Source organism: Macaca mulatta, chromosome 14 (genome assembly GCF_049350105.2).
Source record: "Macaca mulatta isolate MMU2019108-1 chromosome 14, T2T-MMU8v2.0, whole genome shotgun sequence".
Lineage (NCBI taxonomy): Eukaryota > Metazoa > Chordata > Mammalia > Primates > Cercopithecidae > Macaca > Macaca mulatta.
The window spans coordinates 12,953,580-12,978,241 of record NC_133419.1 but is presented as its reverse complement, the minus strand read 5'-3'; the positions used below and the strand labels follow the sequence as shown (position 1 = coordinate 12,978,241).

The following is a 24,662-nucleotide window of genomic DNA, read 5'->3' as shown; positions in this document are numbered from 1 at the left end:
CCTCCAAGAGCAACAGGGACACGGAGCTCACATACATACCCACACACCAACACAGAGATCACACAACAACACGAAGATCACACACATCAACATGGAAATCACACACACACATATCGAATGGGGATTACACACACATCAACGTGGAGCTCATACATACACCCCAAGATAGCAATCACACACACAACATGGAGATCACACAAGTCAACATGGAGATCACACACACACACATCAACATGGAGATCACATTCACACACATCAACGTGGAAATCACTCACACACATCAACGTGGAACTCACATTCACACACATCAACATGGAAATCACTCACACACATCAACATGGAGATCACATTCACACACATCAACATGGAAATCACTCACACACATCAACATGGAAAAATCACTCACACACATCAACATGGAAATCACTCACACATATCAACATGGAAATCACTCACACACATCAACATGGAGACCACATTCACACACATCAACATGGAAATCACTCACACACATCAACATGGAGATCGCATTCACACACATCAACATGGGGATCACACAGACACATCAACATGGAAATCACTCACACACATCAACATGGAAATCACACACATCAACATGGAAATCATTCACACACATCAACATGGAGATCACATTCACACACATCAACATGGAAATCACATTCACAGACACGAACATGGAGATCGCATTCACACACATCAACATGGAGATCACACACACATCAACATGGAGATCACACACACACATCAGCATGGAAATCACATTCACACACATCAACATGGAGATCACATTCACACACATCAACATGGGGATCACACAGACACATCAACATGGAAATCACTCACACACATCAACACGGAAATCACACACATCAACATGGAAATCATTCACACACATCAACATGGAGATCACACACACATCAACATGGAGATCACACACACACATCAGCATGGAGATCACATTCACACACATCAACATGGAGATCACATTCACACACATCAACATGGAGATCACACACACAACATGGAGATCACACACACACATCAACATGGAGATCACATTCACACACATCAACATGGAGATCACACACACATATATCAAATGGGTATTACACACACATCAACATGGAGCTCATACATACACCCCAACATGGAGATCACACACACAACACAGAGATCACACAAGTCAACGTGGAGATCACACACACACAACCTGAAAATCACACACACATCAACATGGAGATTACACACACACACATCAACATGAAGATCACATTCACACACATCAACATGGAGATCACACACATGCAACACGGAAATCACACACACATCAACAGGAGATGACACACACATCAACATGGAGCTCACATATACACCTCAACATGGAGATCACACACACAGCACAGAGATCACACAAGTCAACATGGAGATCGCTCTCTCTACACACACACACACACACACACACAGGCACAAGCCCCATCATTCATGACAGAGCCATCTCTTGTATCTGCTAGCGAAACAACACCCGTGGAAAGTCACCTCAAACTTCCAACCTCATCCCTCACAAAGGAGAAATGGAGGGTTTGGTTTCGGCTTTCACTGGAGTCTGCAGCAAGAACTGGCATCATGCTGCCCACTTCCCGCCTCTCTCCGCCCGGACCCCTGCCTCAGAGACGCCTGTCCTCAGCCCAGCCCTCAGCTGCAGCCAGGCCTTTACCCCCCATAACCCCCTCAGGGTCCCCACTCCCTGCAGCCCTGTCCCTCCAGGATGCGTGGCCTTGTCCTGTGTGGGGGTGGCCGAGAGCACTGCCCCAGCCCCGGGTACCTTGGGCAGGAAGCTGGCAGAGGCCAGGGCTACCATTCAAACAGGGGCAGGCGGTTTTGCCAGGAGGAAGTTGACAGTTCAACTTCAAACATGGGTGACGCAGGCCCCACACTGCCTGCTCCCCGTCCCACCCCTCCCTGAGCATGCCGCCCCGCCCTCTCCCTCCCTGAGAGCGAGACACCGGGCCAGACATCCTCACCTGCAGTGCCGAGCTACCCAGGCTGAGGCAAGAGAAGGCCAGAGACCATGCCCATGGGGTCTCCGCAACCGCTGGCCACCTTGTACCTGCTGGGAATGCTGGGTGAGTACCCCTTCCGGGTGTCCTGCGAACATCCGGGCTCGCTCCAGTGCAAGGAAGGAGATCCCAGTTTTACCCAAGGCTGACTCTGGGGTCCACATGTCACCCCTCTGGAGCGTTGTGGAGATTTGGGGCCACTGGGATCCCGGCCCTGCCCCCACTGCCCAGCTGCAACTTGGCCCTCTGCCCTGCATGTCCCACCCACCAGGAGCACAACCTTGCCTCTCTCCCTGCGCTGTTGAGAGCCCTGCTTTACCCCTCCAGTGCAAGAGAGACTGCAGGGGGGACCCGCATCCCATGGGGCCCAGACAACCTGATTCCTAGGCTGAGTTGGATTTTAGCAGCGCATACAGGCCTCCCTCTGCAGAGTCCCCCCTGACAGCCCAGCCTTTACTTGGTGGCCTCCAGAGACATGGAAACACCGTCTCTGATGCAGCTCTGATGATGCTCTGGACAGAGAGTGGGCCAAGGGAGAGTGGAGCCGCCTCTGAGGACAATGTCTGAGCAGATGTCAAGGACTCAAAGCGGAAGTCCTAGGCCCTCTCACACCCAGTCCTGGGTCAGTCCCAGAGGGGCCCAGCCAGGCCGGCTGGGATGAGTACACTCTGGGCCTGCTTTCCCTCGAGCCCTGGGTTGTAAGCCCGACGCTGTGTGACCTCAGATAGGTCCCCAAGCCTCTCCAGGCCTTGATCTCCCCATTTATGAAATGTGGGGGTTGGGGTGTGAACTGGATGAGACCTGACCACTTCCTGAGGATTTGGAAGGTCTGGCAGGGTGACAGAGGTGCGTGACTCCGGGCTGGAAACAGGAGGATGCGAGCGGCTTCCAGGCTGGCAGGGAGAGGGTCTGGAGGCCTCGCCTGCCTGAGCAGGGAGCCTCGGCAGCCTCCTAGGGAAGCTGGGCGTGCAGGTGTGAGTGTGGGGAAATGTGTGTGTGTATGAGTCTGTGTGCATGTGTGTGAGAACTGTGTGGGGGGAATGTGTGTGTGTGAGAGTCTATGTTCATGTGTGTGAGAAATGTGCATGGGGGAATGTGTGAGTCTGTATGTATGTGTCTGTGTGTGAGTCTGTGTGTGAGTCTGTGTGAGTCTGTGTTCATGTGTGTGAGAAATGTGCGTGGGGGAATGTGTGAGTCTGTGTGTGTGAGTCTGTATGTGTGAGTCTGTGTGTGTGAGTCTGTGTGTGTGAGTCTGTGTGTGAGTCTGTGTATGTGAGTCTGTGTTCGTGTGTGTGAGAACTGTGTGTGGGGGAATGTGTGAGTCTGTGTGTGTGTGTGAGTCTGTGTGTGTGAGTCTGTGTTCATGTGTGTAAGAACTGTGTGTGTGTGAGTCTGTGTGTGTGAGTCTGTGTTCATGTGTGTAAGAACTGTGTGTGTGTGAGTCTATGAGTCTGTGCGCATGTGTGTGAGAACTGTGGGGGGGGGAATTTGTGAGTCTGTGTGTATGTGAGTCTGTGTGTGTGAGTCTGTGTTCATGTGTGAGAACTGTGTGGGGGGGAATGTGTGAGTCTGTGTGTGTGAGTCTGTGAGTCTGTGTGCATGTGTGTGAGAACTGTGTGTGTGTGCTTTCATGAGTACAACGCGGCCTCCAAATACAGGATTATCTCCCCAACATGTGACAATGGCACCTGTGCACACATGTTCACATGGCTCTTCTCACATGTAACAACAACAGGTACAAAATGCCTTCTGTCCCAAAGTAAGAGGCCTAGAGACAGACCCCTGGCTGGCTTCGGGCACCCTGCTGAGGAGGGACCAGGCCCTTAACCCCCCGCACCTGCTCCTCACCTCTGGCCTCAGACTCCATTGAGATAGGGAGGCTCCCAGCCAAGTATGGGAGCCCATGTCCTGCTCTAGGGCCCTCCTACCTGAATCCCATCATGGGTGAGGCTCCTGATGGGACCAGGCAAGTTCCCTGGCCCAACACAGGCCAGAGTCAGGAAGGCTTGGAGGTACCCCCTTCACCCCCAGTATGGGGGCCAGCTGGGACCCCAGGAACAGGCAGTTCCCAGCGTCTGAGTGAGCCGGTGGGTACCAAGCATTCCCATTTTTCAGTGCGTCACTGTTTACAAAGCACTTTTAAAGCCATTTTCTGCTGCAAGCTTCACAGCAGCCAATGAAGTAGGTGGGCCCATTGGCCCCATTTTACAGTGGGGAAAAGCGAGGCCCAGGAAGGCCAAGTGCAAACCCAGAGTGCAGCAGCTGGTGCATAGCCGAGCTGCCCCCAGCCCAGCATTCCTGCCTTCACAGAGGCCCCTCCCTGTACCCTTAGCTAAAAGGAAGGCCACCAAAGGGAAGGCCACTCCCCTGTGGGAAAATGGCCCCGGGACACAACCTCCACCAGCAGAGATACAGCCACCAGAGCTGGGGACACCAAGGGTCAGGGCTGGGGCTGGAGTCAAACAGTGCAGGCACCCTTTGAGCCATTCCAAGGAGAGATGCCGCAACGCCAGAGCCCTGGGGACACCGCAGCCTCCTGGCTGGCATCGGGGCTTGGGGACCTTTGGACCCTGAGGCATGAAGATGCCCCCAGCATGTCTGGGTGCTCGCGACAGGCCAGGGCTTCCCACAGCTACTCCCCTCTCAGCCCTACCCCGCCTGGACAGCTGCAGGCAGTGAGGTGGGGAGGCGTCTCTGACAACTGCACGACCCTGACTGGCCCAGGCGATGCGACTCTAAAAGCCAGCATTGGGACATGGGAAAGTCATGAACTCTGTAGTTTGAATTCCAGTCTGCCACTTACCAACTGGGCGATCTTGGACTAGTTCCGTAAGCCTCAGTTTCCTCATCTGTAAACTGGGTACAACAGTACCTCATAGAGGCTTATAAGGATGCAATGCATCAATGCACACAGAGCTTGAGTACAATCCTGGCATATAGTATAGTAAGTACTCAATAAACAATAATAACAGCAACAACTATTATTATTATTATTACCAGAAGTTCAAGACCAGCCTGGCCAACATGGTGAAACCTCATCTCTACTAAAAATATTATTATTATTATTATTATTATTATTATTATTATTATTACCAGCAAGAAACAATGCGAGGTAGGAGCCAATGGGGATAAGGGTCTCGCCAGAGGCCTGCACGGGCATCCATCTCTCTACCCCTCAATCCTCTTGCATAGGCTATTTATTCACTAATTCATTCATTTATTCATCTACAAATATTATTGAGCATCTCCTGTGCATCCGGCTCTGTGCAAAACACTGGGGATACAGAGACCAAGGCAGGAGTCCCTGCCCTCAAGGATCTGACCAGCTAACAGGAGACCTGTTAGAGAACACAAGTAAACAAGCACCAAAGACCGGGCATGGTGGCTCATGCCTGTAATCCCAGCACTTCAGGAGGCCAAGGTGGGTGGATCACCTGAGGCCAGAAGTTCAAGACCAGCCTGGCCAACATGGTGAAACCTCATCTCTACTAAAAGTATAAAAATTAGCCGGGTGGGGTGGCACGCACCTGTAATCCCAGCTACTCAGGAGGCTGAGGCAGGAGAATCGCTTGAACCTGGGAGGCAGAGGTTGCAGTGAGCCGAGATCGCACCATTGCACTCCAGCCTGGGCGACAGAGCAAGACTCCATCTCAAAATAAAAAAAAAAAAAGGCAACTGAAATATTTACACATTTTGAAATACTGAGTGCAACGCGGGGATCAGCAAGTGCCTCGGGCACAATACAGTCTGCACTAGGAGGACACCCCCTTGGCTGGGCAGGCAGAGAGGGCCTCTCTAAGGACGCGAGGTCTCATCTGAGAATCTGAGACCTGAATGAGGGATGGAGCCAGCCAGGCAGAGAAGAAAGGGAAGAGGGTCCCAGGCCGAGCGGATGGCAGGGCAAAGGCAAGAGGAAAAGACAGGCCTGAGAGCGTGGGGCTCCCACTGGAGCAGGGCAGCAGGTCCACTGTCCCAGGCTGGGTGAGGCCCTGGGTGGATCATGCTCCTCGAAGACCCAGAGCTCCCCACCTCCAGCAGGGAATGAAGGGACCTGGGGGCCCGGGGGCTGGCACTGGCCTTCCTGGTCACTCTGTCGCCACCAGTTCAGAGGGGTTTTCCCTGCAGTGACCAGGCGGCAAATTCAGCTCAACCTGACAAAACTGATTGAACATCTGCTGTGTGTGTGTCTGTGTGTGTGTGTGTGTGTGAGAGAGAGAGAAATTGATTGAACATCTATTCTGTGTGTGTGTGTGAAACTGAACAACTACTGTGTCTGTGTGTGTATGTGAAATTGATTGAACATCTACTGTGTGTGTGTGTGTAACTGATTGAACATCTACTGTGTGTGTCCATGTGCACATGTGCTGTGTGTGCCTGTGAACACAGATATGCACAGCCCTGTGGAGGGGAGCTTTGGAGCAATGCAGACCTAGTTTGATTTCTGCTTGGCCACTCACAAATGAACATCTCTCAGGGTCTCATCTATAAAAATAGGGGTTCCTTGCTGTGCCCACCTCAAAAGATCACTGCAATCATTACATCGGGTTTATTCAGAGACTACCTATGGACTGAACACCTACTATGTGCCAGACACTGTTCTAAGTGCTGAGGACACAGCAGTGAACAAAACAGTGGAAAATCCCTGCCCTGGTGGATCTGCCATAACAGTCAGGGTGTGATGGGGAGACAGACAAGAGACAAGCTAAGCTAGTGATTATGCAAATACTAGACGGTCAGGAGAGGTATGGAGACAGACAGAGAGGAGGGCTGGGACCGGAAGCCTTGGTGGGGTGTGTGGTACCTAGGGAGGATTCAGCGGTTCTCATGAGAAGATATTTGAGTCAATGTTTGAAAGAAGGCAGTGAGCCCACCGTGTGGGACCTGAGGAGGAGTGTTGCAGGCAGAGGGGCATCCAGCCGCAGGTCAGCGAGGGGGTCCATGAGACAGCCACGAGGACCACAGAGGCCTCCCTGAGGACTTGGGCTGTTTCTCCCATGCACTGGAGAGCCACACAGGAGCAGAGAGGTGAGCATAACTCTCACCTCTCCAGGTCCTCAAGTGCATCTTGAACCCCAGGCCAGATGCATTTGGAAATTCAGAAGGTTTCAGATTGTAGAAGGAAATACTGTGTACATACTGTGTGCTCTTAACACACGCAGTGAGGCCTGGGGCAGCGCCCTGCGTTCAACACATTCCCATTTCTGCAGTGAAACATGAATTTGCACACTTAGAGGGATGTAAAGACAGCAAACACCCTCCCACCAAATGCATTAGAACAAGACTTTTAGATTTTGGATTTTGAATTGCAGATAAGAGATTGTGGGCCTGGATCACTTCCTCTATAACTGCCACTATCACCGCGACCAGCATCATCATCATCAACATGTACCTTTCAAGGCCTGACTTTCATGGTGTCCAGAGAGACCCTAATACTCCTCTCCAGGGGACAGATACGGTAGGAATAGCGTAGGAAATGGGTGGTGGCAGTCTGCACAGACGACAAGGGTCCCAGGCACTGCCACAGACTCCCACAGAAGCATCTGGAATGAACCCCTCCCTCCTTCTGGCCCCAGTTTCCCCCATCTGCACTCCAGAGCAAGCAGGCTCTGGGGCCTCCCTGGGGTAGACTCCCACAGGCCCTGCCAGGCGATGGAGACAGGGTTTCTCTCCTGACTCTACCACCAGCTAGCTGTGTGACCTTGGGCAAGTCACTCAGCCTCTCTGAACCTCGGTTTCCTAATCTGAAAATGGGGGTGAGCATGGTCCCTTCTTCACAGGGCTGTGGGTGGAAAGAAGGGGCCTAGTGCATGAGAGAGCTTTGGGGTAGGTAAAGCTCTAAACAAAACCAAAGGCTTGTCGCTGTGACGGCAGAGACACCGTATATGGTGCGAAACTCATGCAAGAGCAGACCACTAGCGCGAGAGAGAAATAACAATTCCAACAGCAAAGGCCATTCTGCCCACGACCCACTGTCCGCTCACTGGGACAGGCCCTCGGGGAGCCAGATTAGAGACCTGAATCTGCTGTTCCTTCCTGCGGGCTCCATTCCCAGGCCTCTCCTGGTTTCAGCCCAGTGTGATTCTGTATGTATTTTGCACATAAAAGCTGCCTAATCATAAATCAATCATTTCATCTGTGCGCAACCCAAGAAAGGGAATTTTGGTCCTTTACGATCTTCGTTTCCCTAAAGCCCTGAGACGGCTCCAACTCCACAGATGACTGTCGTTTCAGAAACAGAGGGGCTTCTGGCCTTTAACTCAGCCAACATAGAGGATTCAAGAAAGATCCAGAATCCTCCCCCAAACACAGGCAGAGCTACTGTATTTGATGGACATCAATGGCTGTAGCTATGGGGAGGTCTGTGGACTGTTAGAAGCAATCATGTTTACGGGAAAAAGGGAACACCTGACTTGCAAACTACACTAAATCAGTCATAGGTTTCTTATTTGTGAAACAAACTGGTGATGGCGCCCTGTCCTCTGAGGCTCCAGGACGAAATAGGGTCTTCGGTGAAAAATCCTCATCCTGGGGTCTGCACAGGGTAAGGATGCTGTCATTTTGTTATCATCGGTCACGATCACAGGCCCCTCCCTGTGAATCCGGGTGCCTGCGGAACCCTAAGCAGGCCACACCCTTGCCTCCATTTCCCAGGGTTCAGGGGCGTCAGAGGCAAATCCCGAAGGGTCCACGCAGGACCTAGGAGTGAGCCAGAGGCGGGGGCCAGGAGGGCAGGTCACAAAGCCAGCCGCCCTAGGCTGAATTCTGGCCATGCCGAGCTCTTACTCCCGTGCACCACGACGGCCTCCTCCTCTGTAAACTGGGACCCATCATGGAAGACAACAATATTCATCTGTAATTCCAAAGCCCAAAAAACATTTGTAAGTTTCTGGCAAATGCATCTGGTGCAAATCCTGACCTGAACGAATGGGAGGCTATTTATAATCTTGACGCATCCCACTTAGTGTGAAATTGCATATGTTTCGCTGCAGACACTGCCATGTGTTTGAAGCCCGGGCTCTCTAGACACATGGCAACTGTAGGGTGCCAGCAAGGCGTTGACAAAACAGAAGGCAAGGGCCACTGCCACTGCCTGGGGCCGCCAGAGGCACAGCCAGTGGAACCAGGATGTCCTATTTTTCTTTTTTTTTTTTTTTGAGACAGAGTCTTGCTCTGTCGCCCAGGCTGGGGTGCAGTGGCCGGATCTCAGCTCACTGCAAGCTCCGCCTCCCGGGTTTAGACCATTCTCCTGCCTCAGCCTCCCGAGTAGCTGGGACTACAGGCGCCCGCCACCTCGCCCGGCTAGTTTTTTGTATTTTTTAGTAGAGACGGGGTTTCACCGTGTTAGCCAGGATGGTCTCGATCTCCTGACCTCGTGATCCGCCCATCTCGGCCTCCCAAAGTGCTGGGATTACAGGCTTGAGCCACCGCGCCCGGCCAGGATGTCCTATTTTTCAAAAACGCCTGGATCTTGAAATTTGTTTAAAAAGCAAAACAAAATTAAAAGAAACCTTTTTTTAAAAATTGGCTCAAAATTTTAAACACTGTGCAGCGCAAATAAAACTCATGGGACGCCGTCATGAGAGCCAAAGTGAGAATTACCCTGGATACCTTGGGGGCAAGAGGAATGAGAGGGATGGGGAGGCGGATATAAATGTCTTGGAGCTGCTTTCGAATCCTCACCAAGACCTCAGGGCAGGCAGGGCCAAAAATATTGTCTCTGCCAATGCAAAGACAAGAGACGGGGGCTCCTGGGGTGTGATAAACCTTGTAACTTCTTTAGCCCTGAGTTTTGCCTGAGTTTGCCCAGTCCAGGCCCTAAATTGTGAGAGCTCCAAGGGGAGGTGGGCAGGAGAAGGAAGGGGTCTTCAGAGAATTCTCATCCGTAGCCCCAGTTGCTCGGGGTGAGGCGTGGCTGGTGGATAAGGAAACGGCATAGTGCTTCCAGGCCTCGGGAGGCCTCCTGGTCTCGAGTGTCAGGGATTCTGTCCACAGCTTTGGCAACAGCAGGAGCCTCAGGCTTCTTGAGGCTAGAAAGGATGGCGCAGGAGTAAGCTGTAGACTCTCCAGAGGGGTCAGGGAGACCCTGAACACAGACTGCAGGGCTCAGGGGAAGGAGGGTGCTGGTCTGACCCCTGTGAGAAACAACTAAAAAATGAAAATAGGTTGTGGACCCTCAAAACCTCAATGTTCATTCTGCTCCCTAGATTATAAGTGAAAAACAAACAAGCAAACAAACAAACAAAAAAACCCTGAACACATTCATGGACAGGCAGAAAGAATATACACTACACACTCAGGTAGCTTCCAAGTCAGCTGCCCATCTCACTGCCCTTCTCCAACAGCCGCTGAAATCCATCAGGAGCTAAAGATTAGAGATCGTAGGTGTTTGAACCAGGGGGAAGGTGAGGGATTGTGGAATCTAACTTCCTTACTTTACAGATTAAGAAACTGAGCCCAGAGAGGTTGAGTGGCTTGCCAAGGTCACACAGCACATTCATAGCTAAGTCTTCCCACTGCATGTTTTACTGACTGAACGGTATCACAGATTCATTCCTGTTGATCAGGATTGCACACCAGGGCCGTGCAGGAATCAATGAAACCTGGGGCAGGCCATCATGGGCTTCCTGCTGGAGTGAAGGGAGGCAGTTTGGGTCTCACTGGCAAAAGCTCAGACTCGGTGCCAGACGGCTAGGGTGGAGTTTGGGCCCCAGCACTCATTAGTTGCTTGGACAAGTCATTTAACCCTTCTCAGTTTCCTGGTCTGTAAAATCGGGACCAAAATAATCGTACCTACTTCATAGCATTGTGGTGAGGACTGGGAGAGTTAACATGTAAAAGACCCAAAAGAGTGAAAACTGTTAAAATGTTGGTGATGGTGACAGTGATGGTGATGATGTTGACGGTGATGGTGATGATGGTGACGGTGATGGTGATGGTGACAGTGATGGTGACGGTGATGGTGATGATGGTGACAGTGATGATGATGGTAACAGTAATGGTGGTCATGATGGTGACAGTGATGGTGATGATGATGGTGATGATGATGGTGACAGTGATGGTGATGATGGCGACAGTGATGATAGTGATGGTGACAGTGATGGTGATGATGGTGACGGTGATGGTGATGATGATGTTGATGGTGATGGTGACGGTGACGGTGATGGTAACGGTAATGGTGGTGATGATGGTGACGGTGATGGTGACGGTGATGGTGATAATGATGGTGACAGTGATGGTGATGATGGTGACAGTGATGGTGATGATGATGGTAACTGTGATGGTGATGGTAACAGTGATGGTGATGGTGACGGTGATGGTGACAATGATGATGACGGTGACGGGGATGATGATGGTGACAGTGATAGAGATGGAAGGAGAAGAGAGGAAGTGCTGCTCATCTGGGGACCAGACAGGCACCCGGAGGAAGGTTCCAGGGCGACACTATAGAACGCATAAATATCTTTTTTATTAAAGCATTTGTTAGAGCATTTTTTTAAAGAATTTCAATTGGTTTTCCAGCTTGTTCAGTCTTCCCCAAGAACATTCTCTGAGAAAGGCCTAGGCTATTCTGTGTGGAATTTGCCATGATTGTCAGGCCCGGTCCCTGTCCCCAGGCCTTCAGGGTCTGACTGCACGAGCGCTTCCAGGTCAGATGCAGGTGGTGTCCATCTCTGCATCTCCAAACCTGGCACTCTGGAGGAGCGATTGGGTGGCTGGGAGCAGAGAGCATGGGTTTTGGAGTCAGACACATGGTTCGACTCCACCTGCCTGCCGTATCACCCGGGACAGGGCATTTGCCCTCTCCTGACATTTATACCAGGAGCGTACTCAACTCTCGTGATGGGGCTGTGTGGAAGACTAACAACAATATCTATGATGAACATCCCGAGGGCTAAGTATGCAGCAGGTGCTCAATAGTTGGCAGCTGCTGTTAATAATGAACATTGAGTATGATGACTCAGGAAATAGAGATGCTCCTTGACCTACAGTGGGGTTACCTCTCAATAAACCCATTGTAAGCTGAAAACATCCTAAGTCAAAAATCATCTAATACCCCAATAAACCCATTGCAAACTTGAAAAGTCATAAGTTGAACCACCCTAAGTCTGGACCGTCTGCGCAAAGTTTCCAAGTTAGAAGAAAGAAGTGGTGAGCCCCATGGTCTGGCTCTCTGTGCTCCTGGACAGGGAATCTTCCCGCTGGGAAAGGTCCCCGAGGGTCTGCCGCCCTGGGCACAGTGTCCCCCAGCCCAGCCTACTCTGCAGACTAGTAGCACCAGCTCTGAGCACCGAACACAGGCCAGGAAGGCACTGGGCTAAGCCCTTTACACCGATTAACTCATCTCGTCTTCACAACAGCTCGAGAAGGCTAGTCCCATGCTCATCCTCATGCTATGAGTGAGGAAGTCAAGGCTCGGAGGCATACAGACAGGACAGACGTGCTCCCCAGACTCTATAGGCAGGAAGTGGCAGAGCTGATACTCAGAACTGGAGCAGTAGAAAGTTACTGGTGACTGAAAACCCATCCTGAACTGTGTAGCACTGAAGGGCAGATCTGCGGACTCCCACTCCCCCAGGCGGCACTTCAAGCTGCCTTAGCCCTCGAGACTTAGCCAGAGGGATGACTCTTTCAAGGCGCACTGCCCTGCTTCTAATGGGCAGCTGGGATGAGAGGGAGGTGGGAATGAGAGGTCAGGAGCGAGAGGTGCGGGCAGAGCAAAAGGGCCTCCCTCCCGATCTTTCTTGCTGGCTGGACATCTCCCCAATGGCCTCCTGCGGCTGCCCTGCCCACTGCAATAAATCAGATGATTGATTGGGTGTGGTGGCTCATGCCTGTAATCCCAGCACTTTGGGAGGCTGAGGCAGGTGGATCACCTGAGGTCAGGAGTTCAAGGCCAGCCTGGCCAACATAGTGAAACCTCGTCTCTACTAAAAGTACAAAAATTAGCTGGGCATGGTGGTGCAAGTCTGTAGTCCCAGCTACTTGGGAGGTTGAGGCAGGAGAATTGCTTGAACCAGGGAAGTAGAGGTTATAGTGAGTCAAATTCATGGCACTGCATTCCAACCTGGGCAAGAGAGCAAGACTCTGTCTCAAAAAATAAAAATAAAAAATTGATCAGATGCTTGACAACTGGGCCATCCCTTTCCACCCAGGCCAGACCTCTGCACACTTCCCTGTTGATGAGAATAACCTTCCCCTTCCAAGGCCCGTGACTCCTAGAGCAACAGCTGTGAAAGGATCTTGCAGATTCAAGGGAAACTTACCACAGGGCCATGATGACTTCATCATGAAAAGTCTTGATTCGGGGGCAAGGATGAACTGTGGGGCACATCACCCCTTAAAATTCAACCACCAGCTTGAGAACACTCAAGCAAGAACAGCTTTTTCAAAGCACACCTATTTTTTAAGAGATGGGGTCTTGCTATGTTGTCCAGGCTGGACTCGAACTCCTCGGCTCAAGGGAGCCTCCTGCCTCAGCCTGCTGAGTAGGTAGGACTACAGCCTTGAGCCCCTGGCCCAGCTCAACACACCTATTTTTTAACACCCAGCAACAATTTCTCACAAACAATTTGAACACAGCCTTTCACTATTAATATATAATAGTGAAAGTTATATTATATTAATATAAAATAGTCAACAGTCTCCTTGACCCAGTGCCATAAATCCAAGAGTAAACCCAAGTCAGACAGATGGAAATCAAAATACTCTACCTGCACCCTAACTGATCATGCTAGGTGGTGAATACAGAGGTTAAGCTTTGAAGTCACGTGAGCTTGCTACTCCACCTTGTCCCCACCCAAATTAAACCTCTTCCCCAGCCACAGATGAGCTGGCCAGCTGCTGCTCTGCTGAGAGCCCTGCAGTGGGCCACTTTGCCCCCGCTCCACAGTGAGACAGGGCTACAAGGAGGCAGAGCTTCCATGTGGTCCACACGGAGGAAGGCTGGTTCCCTACAGACCCCTGTTCCCTGACCTGTCACCTCGGCTCCCTTGCCAACTAGCTGGCTACACTACTGTGGGCAGGTCCCGCCATCTCTTTGAGCTTCGTCTTCTCCAGAAATGCGCAGCTGTTAAAGATAAGTGGCTGTCAGTCTTACTCTGCCTTGGGAATGCTGGAAAGTAGCAAATGTTCTCTTGGGTTCCCTTTCTTGCTCATTTCTTGCTCATTTCTTTCTTTCCTTTTTTTTTTTTTTCTTTTAAAGACAGAATCTCACTCTCTTACCCAGGCTGGAGTGCAGTGGTGCAATCTCAGCTCACTGCAGCCTCCACCTTCCAGGTTCAAGCAATTCTCCTGCCTCAGCCTCCCGAGGAGTTGGGATTACAGGCATGCACCATCACGCCGAGCTAATTTTTATCATTTTTAGTACAGACAGGGTTTCACCATATTGACTGGGCCAGTCTCAAACTCCTGACCTCAAGTGATCCGCCCACCTCGGCCTCCCAAAGTGCTTGGATTACAGCCATGAGCCACGGCGCCTGGCCCTTTTCTGGCTCATTTCTCCATTCTCTAGAACTAAGGAGCTCAAATGTTTTCGAGAGGAAGCAACACACAGGACATTTTTACATTACAACCCTCAACACACAAAAAGTGGTCCTCACCCTCACAATGTATAGTGCATTCTGACATTCTTTTTTATTTTATCTTAATGGTTTTCAGACAGTGTCTTACTCTGTCACCCAGGCTAGAGTGCTGTGGCATAATCATAGCCCACTGCAGGGTCCAACTCCTGGGCTCAAGCAGTCCTCCCACCTTGGCCCCGCTAAGTGCTGGGATTACAGTCATAAGCCACCGTGCATGGCCTCTCTATTCTATTCCATTTCATTTTTTTAAAAAATTTGATGGCCCGAGTGCCATGGCTCACACCTGTAATCCCAGCACTTCAGGAAGCTGAGGCATGAGGATCACTTGAGCCCAGGAGTTCAAAACCAGCCTGGACAACATAGTGAGACCCTGTCTCTAAAAAAAAAAAAAAAAAAAAAAATTGTAAAAAAATTAGCCAGGCACGGTGGCTCATGCCTGTAATCCTAGCTACTCAAGAGGCTGAGGTGGGAGGAGCCTTTTGAGCCAGGGAGGTTGAGGCTGCAGTGAGCTGTGATCGTGCCACTGCACACTAGCCTGGGTGAGGAGAGTGAGATTCTGCCTCAAAAAGTAATAATAATAATTGATGGTTACATTATTACAAAGGTTAGCATGAGGGAATTTGAGGTAGGGAGTAATGGAACTGGCATATACCTTGATTGTGATGGTGGTCACACACATCTATATATGTGACATTCACGGAATCATGCAGTAAAGAAAAATCAACTTCATGTATGTTCATTTTAAAAGCAATGGGTTTTTAAGAAGAAAAAAAATCGATGGTTGCAACCCACTAAATAGAATTCATATCACTCAGGGGTTCCAACCTGGAGTACAAAAATTCCTGTCCCTAAAACCCATGAGTGTGGATAGGGGGAGGCAGAAAGGGCCATTGCTCAGGCTGTGGGCGGGTGAGCTGGGGAGAAGGGAGAGGGCGGTTGGCTTCACTTCCTGACCCTCCTCTCTCCTTTCTGCAGTTGCTTCCTGCCTCGGACGGCTCAGCTGGGATGACCCAGGTAAGGAAGAGCCACATGGAGAAAGGCCTGGGGCAGGGGGAGAGTGGGGCTGTGGTTTTGTCAGACCATAGGGGACCTCTCGATGAAGCCATCGCTTCTGCCAGAGTGAACCCCACCCTACAGAGAGGGTGAACCCCAGCATATACACAGGCACATAGATGCAGACACTGCACATTTAAGATGCTCACATGCAGATGGGTGCCCTCGATAGCCATAAATCACCCACAAATGCCAGATGTCATGATAATTATTACTATGACCCACTCACCATGCACAGGAAACATTCCAGCTCATAAATGCACCTTGCAAAGTCCTATTTCCTACCCAATCCTGACAGACACTCCATGGTCAAAGATGTTTAGAGGGGAGTCTGCGGAGAGAGGCTGCAGACTGATTGTGAGGTGTGTGGAATGTCCAGCCTTAGAGGTTGGACTTTAGTCGGAGAGACTGTTTCCCAAATAGGGTTCCATGGAGCATGCTGGAGAAAGAGCAGGCAACACCACATCTCCCACTGGAGACTGACGGTGTCCATCAGCCTAGTAAAGGCTCTGAGAAATCCTGCAGCGAAGAAATTATTACACTTTTTAACTCAGCAGTTTGCACCCTCATTTCACCACAGACCTCTCCTTCACACTGACTGGGATAACATGGGGCTGACTGTATCTGGGGTGAATTGTAGCTGAAGGGTCTTGAGATGCCACTGTGCAGCCAGAGGGAGTGACAGGGGCCTTAGCAGGCCCTAAGCACGACCTGGACCCTGCACTGACATCCTGGCTCCAAGCTTTGGCACACTGCTTGACCTCCTTGAGCCCCAGTTTCCCCAGCTGTGAAATGGGCAGAAAATCTCTTGCCTGGTGAAGCTGCAACGAGCCAGCTCGCTGGGCAGACAGCCTGCAAAGCGCCCCACCAATGTCAGGTGTTGAGACGCGCTCGCTCTGCCTCTAACTAGCCAAGCGTCTTTGGCAAGCCCTGGCCCTCAGCTTTGGCCCCAGACTGTCCTGGTCGGAAGAAAAGGGCAGCCTGACCCGTGGTTCCCGACCAGGGAAAACCTCCCCTCAGAATCACTTGGAAAAGCCTTTCACATTTCTAAAAATTTCTTGAATCGGTGACACACTCATCCAGCTCAAAAATTCTAAAAAATATATAAAGATCTATAGTGAATAGTCTCACTTCCATCTCTATTCCCGTCTATCCCAGTCACCCCCACGTCGGCCCCAACACCCCAGGTAATGACCACGTTTATTTGTTTCTTGTATATTCTTCAAGAAGCTCTTTATGCACAAACACACACACACCTCACACACACCCCACACACACCACACACACCACACACACACCCCACACACACACCACACATACACCCTACACACACCCCACACACCCCACACACACCACACACACACACACACCACACACACCCCACACACCCCACATACACACAACCACACACACACCACACACACACCACACACACACCACACATACACCACACACACCCCACACACACCACACACACCCCCCACACACATGCCACACACACCCCACACACACCACACATACACCCTACACACCCCACACACACCACACACACCACACACCCCCCACACACATGCCACACACACCCCACACACACATCACACACACACCACACCCCCCACACACATGCCACACACACCCCACACACACCACACACCACACACACACATGCCACACACACACCACACACACCACACACACCCCACACACATACCACACACACCCCACACACACCACACACACCCCACACATACCACACACACACAACCACACCACACACACCACACACACCCCACACACACACCACACATACAACTACACACACACCCCACACACACCACACATACACACAACCAAACCACACACACCACATACACACCACACACACGCCACACACACGCCACACACACACCACACACACCCCACACCTCACACACACACCCCACACACACCACGCATACATACAACCACACACACACACCCCACACACACGCCACACACACACACCCCACACACACTCCACACACACCACACATACACACAACCACACCACACCACACACACCCCACATACATACAACCACACCACACACACACCACACACACCCCACACACACCACACACACCACACATACACACAACCACACCACACCACACACACACCCCACACACACCCCACATACACACAACCACACACACATGCCACACACACACACCCCACACACACTCCACACACACCCCACATACACACAACCACACCACACCACACATACACCCCACATACATACAACCACACCACACACACTCCACACACACCACACACACTCCACACACACCACACATACACACAACCACACCACACCACACACACACCACACACCCCACACACACAACCACACACACAACCACACACACACACTACACACACCACACATGCACACAACCATACCACACACATTATACATACCACGCACACCCCACATACAACCATACACACACACTACACACCCCACATACACACAACCACACACACACCACACACACACCACACACACCACACATACACACAACCACACAAACACCACACACACACCACAAACACCACACACGCACCCAACATACACACAACCATACCACACACACCACACACACCCCACATAAATATAACCACACTACACACCACACACACACACACATCACATACACTATACCACACCACACTCACACACCACACACACCGCACACCACATACACCACACACCCCACACACATACCACACACACACACCCCACACCACACACACCACACACACCCCACACACACACTACACACACCACACACACCACACACACACAACATGCACTACACACAACACACACCCCACACACACCCCACACACACATCACACATACCCCACACCACACACACCACACACACCACACACACATACCTACCACACACACTCCACACACCACACCACACACACACACCGCACACACACCACACACACCACACACAGCACACCACACACACCACACACACATACCTACCACACACACTCCACACACACCACACCACACACACACACCGCACACACACCACACCACACACACCACACACACATACCTACCACACACACTCCACACACACCACACCACACAGACACACACACTGCACACACATGTATATTTTTCCCCTCATGGAGTTCGATTAAAATCACACAAGCCACATGTCTGCCCATGACCCAGCAATTCCACTCCTAGGTATTTACCCAAGAGAAATGGAAACGCCCACACAAAGACCCGTACGTGAATGTTCACAGCAACTTTGTTTGTAGTAGGCAAAACCCGGAAACAAATCAAATGGTGAATGGAAAACAAATGTGGCATGTGCATGTAGTGAACTGTTATTCGGCAATAAAAAGGAATGAACTACTCATGCGCCCAACGACATAGCTAAATCTCAAATACGTGCTAAGCAAAAATAGCCAAACCAAACAAAATGAAACATCTGCTGTATGAGTCCATGTCTATGACATTGTAGCGCAGGCAAAACTCATCTTTTGTGACAGAAAGCAGATCAGTGTTTGCCTGAGGCTAGATTCAGGGAAATTAACTATAAAGGGGCCTTAGGGAACTTTCTAGATGATGGAAATGTTCCATATCTAGATTATGGTGGTGGTTATATGCATGTATACATTTGTCAAATTCCATTGAACAGTACCCTTAAAATAAGTGCATTTCACTGTATAAATTTACCTCAATAAAATTAATTTTTTTTTAGATGGAATCTTGCTCTGTCACCCAGGTTGGAGTGCAGTGGCACGATCTTGGCTCACTGCAACCTCTGCCTCCCTGGTTCAAGCGATTCTCCTGCCTCAGCCTCCCGAGTAGCTGGGATTACAGGCGCCTGCCACAACACCCAGCTAATTTTTGGTATTTTTTCTTTTTTTAGTAGAGACACTGTTTCACCATGTTGGCCAGGCTGGTCTCGAACTCCTGACCTCAGGTGGTCTGCCTGCCTCAGCCTCCCAAAGTGCTGGGATTACAGGCATGAGCCACCACACCTGGCCTAAAATTAATTTCTAAAGATCATTTAAAAAGCAGACACCAGCCCCAATCTCAGACCCCTTGAGACAGAATTTCTAGGACAGGGGCCATCCTGCTGGACAGGGGGTGCCAAGAACACCTTGCCCATTTATCTGAGCTCCCTTCTGGCTCTGAAATCTGGAGCCCCACCCTCCTGGGTCAGGGCCCTCTGGGAAGCCCCTGCAGTGCCCCAGAAGGGATGAAGCTCACAGGGGGTGAGGCAGGCAGCCCACGGGTCAGGAGGGAGCTTGACTGGGCGTGGGGCCTGGTAGGGAGAGGGTAGTGAGGGGTTCCAGTGGGGAACCCCTCCCAGCCTGACCCCCACCACACTTTTCTGACCCCCAGATTTCCAGACAAGGCTCACCCGTTCCAACTCGAGGTGCCAGGGCCAGCTGGAGGTCTACATCAAGTACGGATGGCACATGGTTTGCAGCCAGAGCTGGGGCCGGAGCTCCAACCAGTGGGAGGACCCCAATCAAGCGTCAAAAGTCTGCCAGCGACTGAACTGTGGGGTGCCCTTAAGCCTTGGTCCCTTCCTTATCACCGACAGACATCAGAGCCAAATCACCTGCTACGGACGCCTGGGCTCCTTCTCCAACTGCAGCCACAGCGGAAGAGATGTGTGTCGCCCTCTGGGCCTGACCTGCTTAGGTGGGTAACTAGCCAGCCACATGGGCACCCTGGGCCTGGGCGTCAGCCCCAAGGAGACCGCCCAAGGCCTGTGATCTAGGGTCTGAGCAGGCTGGTGGAAGGGGTCGGGGGACCCCAGTTTATAACCACTCCCCAAGACACATACCCAGGAGGGAGACTGGAAGGGGCCAGCACCCATCTGTAGGATGGCAATGGAGGACCTAGTTCTGCCCATCACTGACTTCATCGGCGCCTCTGAACGTCTATTCTTCCATCTGGGAAGTGGGGTGGTACTTCCCGCCTCTCAGGAGGCTTACAGACAACGTGTGGGTCAAGCGGACCTGGTGTACCAAGCGGCGTTCATGCCAGGATCTCCTAGTCCTCTCAAGGTTGCCAGCTGCCCCCGGCCCTCCCCACACCACCCATTCCTCCCTCACCAGACTGTCTCATTGCAGAGCCCCAGACGACAACACCTCCACCCACAAGGCCCCCGCCCACCACAACTCCAGAGCCCACAGGTAAGAGGATTCTGAACCCCCCGCAGGGAGTCAGAGCTAGCAAATAAAAACCCAGGACGCCCAGTTACATTTGAATTTCCGATAAAGTGGAAATGTTTAGTATTGGTTGTTCTACGTAATATTTGGGACCCCACCACCTCCCAAGGCCAAGTGTTGGTCAGCAGCTGTCCACAAGTTGGGGCCAAACAGCAAGGAGTGCCCAGGAGCCCTCGGCGCTCAGCTGTCTCCCCCTCCCGCTCTCTCTTCTCCCAGCTCCTCCCAGGCTGCAGCTGGTGGCACAGGCTGCAGGCCGGCACTGTGCCGGCGTGGTGGAGTTCTACAGCGGCAGCCTGGGGGGTACCATCAGCTATGAGGCCCAGGACAAGGCCCAGGACAAGACCCAGGTCCTGGAGAACTTTCTCTGCAGCAGCCTCCAGTGTGGCTCCTTCTTGAAGCATCTGCCAGAGACCGAGGCAGCCACAGCCCAAGACCCAGGGGAGCTGCGGGAACACCAGCCCTTGCCAATCCAATGGACGATCCGGAACTCGAGCTGTACCTCCCTGGAGCATTGCTTCCGGAAAATCAAGCCCCGCAACAGTGGCCAAGTTCTTGCCCTCCTCTGCTCAGGTAAGTGAGACCTGGCCAAGCCCCATGACACCTTCTGCTGCATCCCAGAAGGTCAGGGAACATATGTGCAGCACGGGGCACTATGGAGAATACAAGGGAAGTGGAGGCCTGGTCTTGGCCTCTAAGAGGCAAGAAGGGTTGGGGTGGGGAGGATGCATCCACACTCAACGCCTGGGTAATCTCTGCAAAGCTACACACCCCAAGCCCAAAGGAACCACTGGCTCAGCTGCCACATGGGGAAGGGGAGTCGGCAGGACTTCCAGGAGGAGGCAAGGTCTTTTTGTGGGTTCAGGGGAGAAAAAAATGTCTAGGTAGGAATTGTGGCGTGTGCCAAAGATGGGGCACTTGGAGGGGTGGGCCTTGCAGGAGGGGCGTTTGTAAATCCCAAGGGTTGACGTTGCAGCAATGGTGAGAGGTGGGAGGGCCCTGAGGCCCGGAGGTAAGAGCACAGCAGGCAAAGAGAGAAACAGACAGCCCCCAGGAGGGCTCTGCAGAGGGTCCTGCGCCGCGCGCTGACAAAATAAAGAGAACGATGCCGCTGTGTGGTTGAGGGGAGGGGGCAGGTGAGCCTGAGTCTGTGAGACCCCAGTGGCCCAAACCAGGATCAATGAAGAAAACTAAAGGGAAGAAACCACAGCTGAAATGAAGGGAGAATCCTCGCAGCACGCCTCCCTCCGGAAGTAGCGGGTTCCTGTGGTCAGAAGTGTTCTCAGTAAAGTCTGGATTGTACTTACCGAGAGCTTACTTCGTGCAGGGACCGTTCCTGGGCCTTCTAAATTTTCCACATGGCCTTAGGAGGCGGGTGTTATTATTATCACCCCTCTTTACAGTGAGGAGGCTGAGGTTTAGAGAGGCTAAACCTCTTGCCCAGTACTATGGAGCACTTGCTGGGATTTCTGTTCAAGCAGGGTCACTCTAGAGCCTGTTGTCTCAGCCTTGGTGACTCCATGTGGTCCTGGACCAGCAGCAGCCAGTTAGAGATGCAGGTGCTCAGGCCCCAGCCCAGACCTTCCGAATCAGAATCCACTTTTCAGCAAGGTCCTCAGTGATTTACGTGCACAAATCTAGGAATCACTGCTCGGGGCCACCTGGCTGTCCTGCCAGCACGCTGAGTACCTGGTGTAAATTAGTAAAATGCTGCCCCTCCCCCAGCACAAGCAGCTCCCAGGGGTCTCTTGGCCTGATGAGGGAAGCAGGGGCTGGCTCACACTCCCACCCGCCCCTCAGCTACTATCCTTCCTGCAGGCTACAACCTGTAAAACCATACCCAGGGTTCTTACCTTTGAAGCTTCTTCTAAATAGATTTACTAGGGCTTTGAAGGTGGATGTTGCTATGGAAACTGGCCAAAGCTGGTGAGATCCCAACTCTCTCTAAACTGAGCGTGTGTGGGCCTCAGCTACGGACTCCCAGGCCCCACCTCGGCAGGCAGAAATAAATGCGTGCCTCTGTTGAGCCAGGCCCCCCTTGCTGAAAGCCTGGCCCTCAGCGTTCAGTGCCTGGGCAGCAGGATCTGTCCCAACTGTGAACTGCCAGGACTCAGGGCAGTAGGTCTTTCCAACCCCTGGGCCTCAGTTTACCTCTTCTGAAAAGTCCTTCTTCTTCCCAGAGTGCAGCGGGAGAATGACAGGATGTTTCCAAGTGGGAAGCGGACCCAGGTGGAGCCTATTTCCCACGCTCTTCTCTTACCTCCACCTGGCATGGGGCCGACTCCCTGCTGGTGGCTGCCAACAGGTTCCTAGCAGAAAGCGCCTACGCTGCTGTGTCTCAGGATGGTGCTGGCAGCTGCCCAGAGGCACCAGAGACAGCGCTGGGTCAGGGGAAGAGCCACAGAGGGTACCAGAAGAAGGGAAGGGCAGAAAGGAAGGCTGCCTCTTCTGGTGGTCCCACACAGTGCCTTCCCCTAGCCAGGGCCCCGATTTGCCAGTGGCATGGGGCCCCAGGAAGCAGCACAAAGGCTCAGGACCACATTTGCACCCTCCTTTCCCATTGCTTCCCCTCTCAGGTTTCCAGCCCAAGGTGCAGAGCCGTCTGGTAGGGGGCAGCAGCATCTGTGAAGGCACCGTGGAGGTGCGCCAGGGGGCTCAGTGGGCAGCCCTGTGCGATAGCTCTTCAGCCAAGAGCTCTCTGCGATGGGAGGAGGTATGCCGGGAGCAGCAGTGTGGCAGCTTCAACTCCTATCAAGCGCTGGACGCTGGTGACCCAACATCCCGGGGGCTCTCCTGTCCCCATCAGAAGCTGTCACAGTGCCACGAACTTACAGAGAGAAAGTCCTACTGCAAGAAGGTGTTTGTCACATGTGAGTTGGCCACAGCCCACAGTGGGTGGAAGCAGTTACAACTTTACCTCTAGGACCCGGTCAGGGTGCATGTCTCTAAAGGGCAGCCCTGGGGAGCTAGACAGAGAGTCCCAGAGACCCAGAAAGGATGGAGAGAGGGAAATTGGAGGGCCAGGGAGTAAGAGTACTCAGACAGCAATGGGCATGAACAATAACAGGAGACAGGGCAAGCAACAGGCAGAGATCACTGTCAGGCAGCTGATGAGTCACAGAACTTCTCTTTCTACCTTCTACTTTTGCAAGGTGGAAGCCAGAAAATCAAATGGTAGATAGCACATATTTGCTACATGAATGGTAACTAAATGGCAAGTAAAAGAGAGAAATGGATGGATGGATGGATGGATGGATGGATGGATGGATGGATGGATGGATGGATGGATGGATTGGTGGGTGGGTGGGTGGATGGATGGATCAGTGGGTGGGTGGATGGATGGTTGGATGGATGGATGGATGGATAGATGGATGGATGGATGGATGAACAGAAGGATGAATGGACATATGGATGGATGGATGGATGGATGGATGGATGGATGGATGGATGGATGGATGGATGGATGAACAGAAGGATGAATGGACAGATGGATGGATGGATCAAGAATAGAGGCCCGGCCGGGCGCAGTGGCTCACGCCCGTAATCCCAGCACTTTAGGAGGCTGAGGTGGGTGGATCACGAGGTCAGGAGATCAAGACCATCCTGGCTAACACGGTGAAACCTCATCTCTACTAAAAATACAAAAAATTAGCCGGGCGTGGTGGCGGGTGCCTGTAGTCCCAGC

The 24,662-nt window shown here is 52.0% G+C and overlaps 1 protein-coding gene across 9 annotated transcripts in view; it reads left to right on the top strand.

The window, feature by feature from the left end:
• The window catches only part of CD5 (CD5 molecule), a 34,880-nt gene that overhangs the window by 4,464 nt on the left and 5,754 nt on the right, over positions 1-24,662 (top strand). Inside the window, exons 1-6 of one of the 9 annotated variants that reach the window (XM_001083880.5) lie at positions 1,885-2,144; positions 15,635-15,673; positions 20,142-20,447; positions 20,882-20,944; positions 21,197-21,550; positions 23,554-23,847. In XM_001083880.5, coding sequence (XP_001083880.4) covers positions 2,090-2,144; positions 15,635-15,673; positions 20,142-20,447; positions 20,882-20,944; positions 21,197-21,550; positions 23,554-23,847 — 1,111 coding nt within the window. In that variant the 5' untranslated portion in view covers positions 1,885-2,089. Of the gene's footprint in view, positions 1-1,884; positions 2,162-15,634; positions 15,674-20,024; positions 20,518-20,823; positions 20,945-21,196; positions 21,551-23,553; positions 23,848-24,662 lie in introns of those variants that run through there. The other 8 variants (XM_077962722.1, XM_077962723.1, XM_077962724.1 and 5 more) reach the window with 8 other exon arrangements.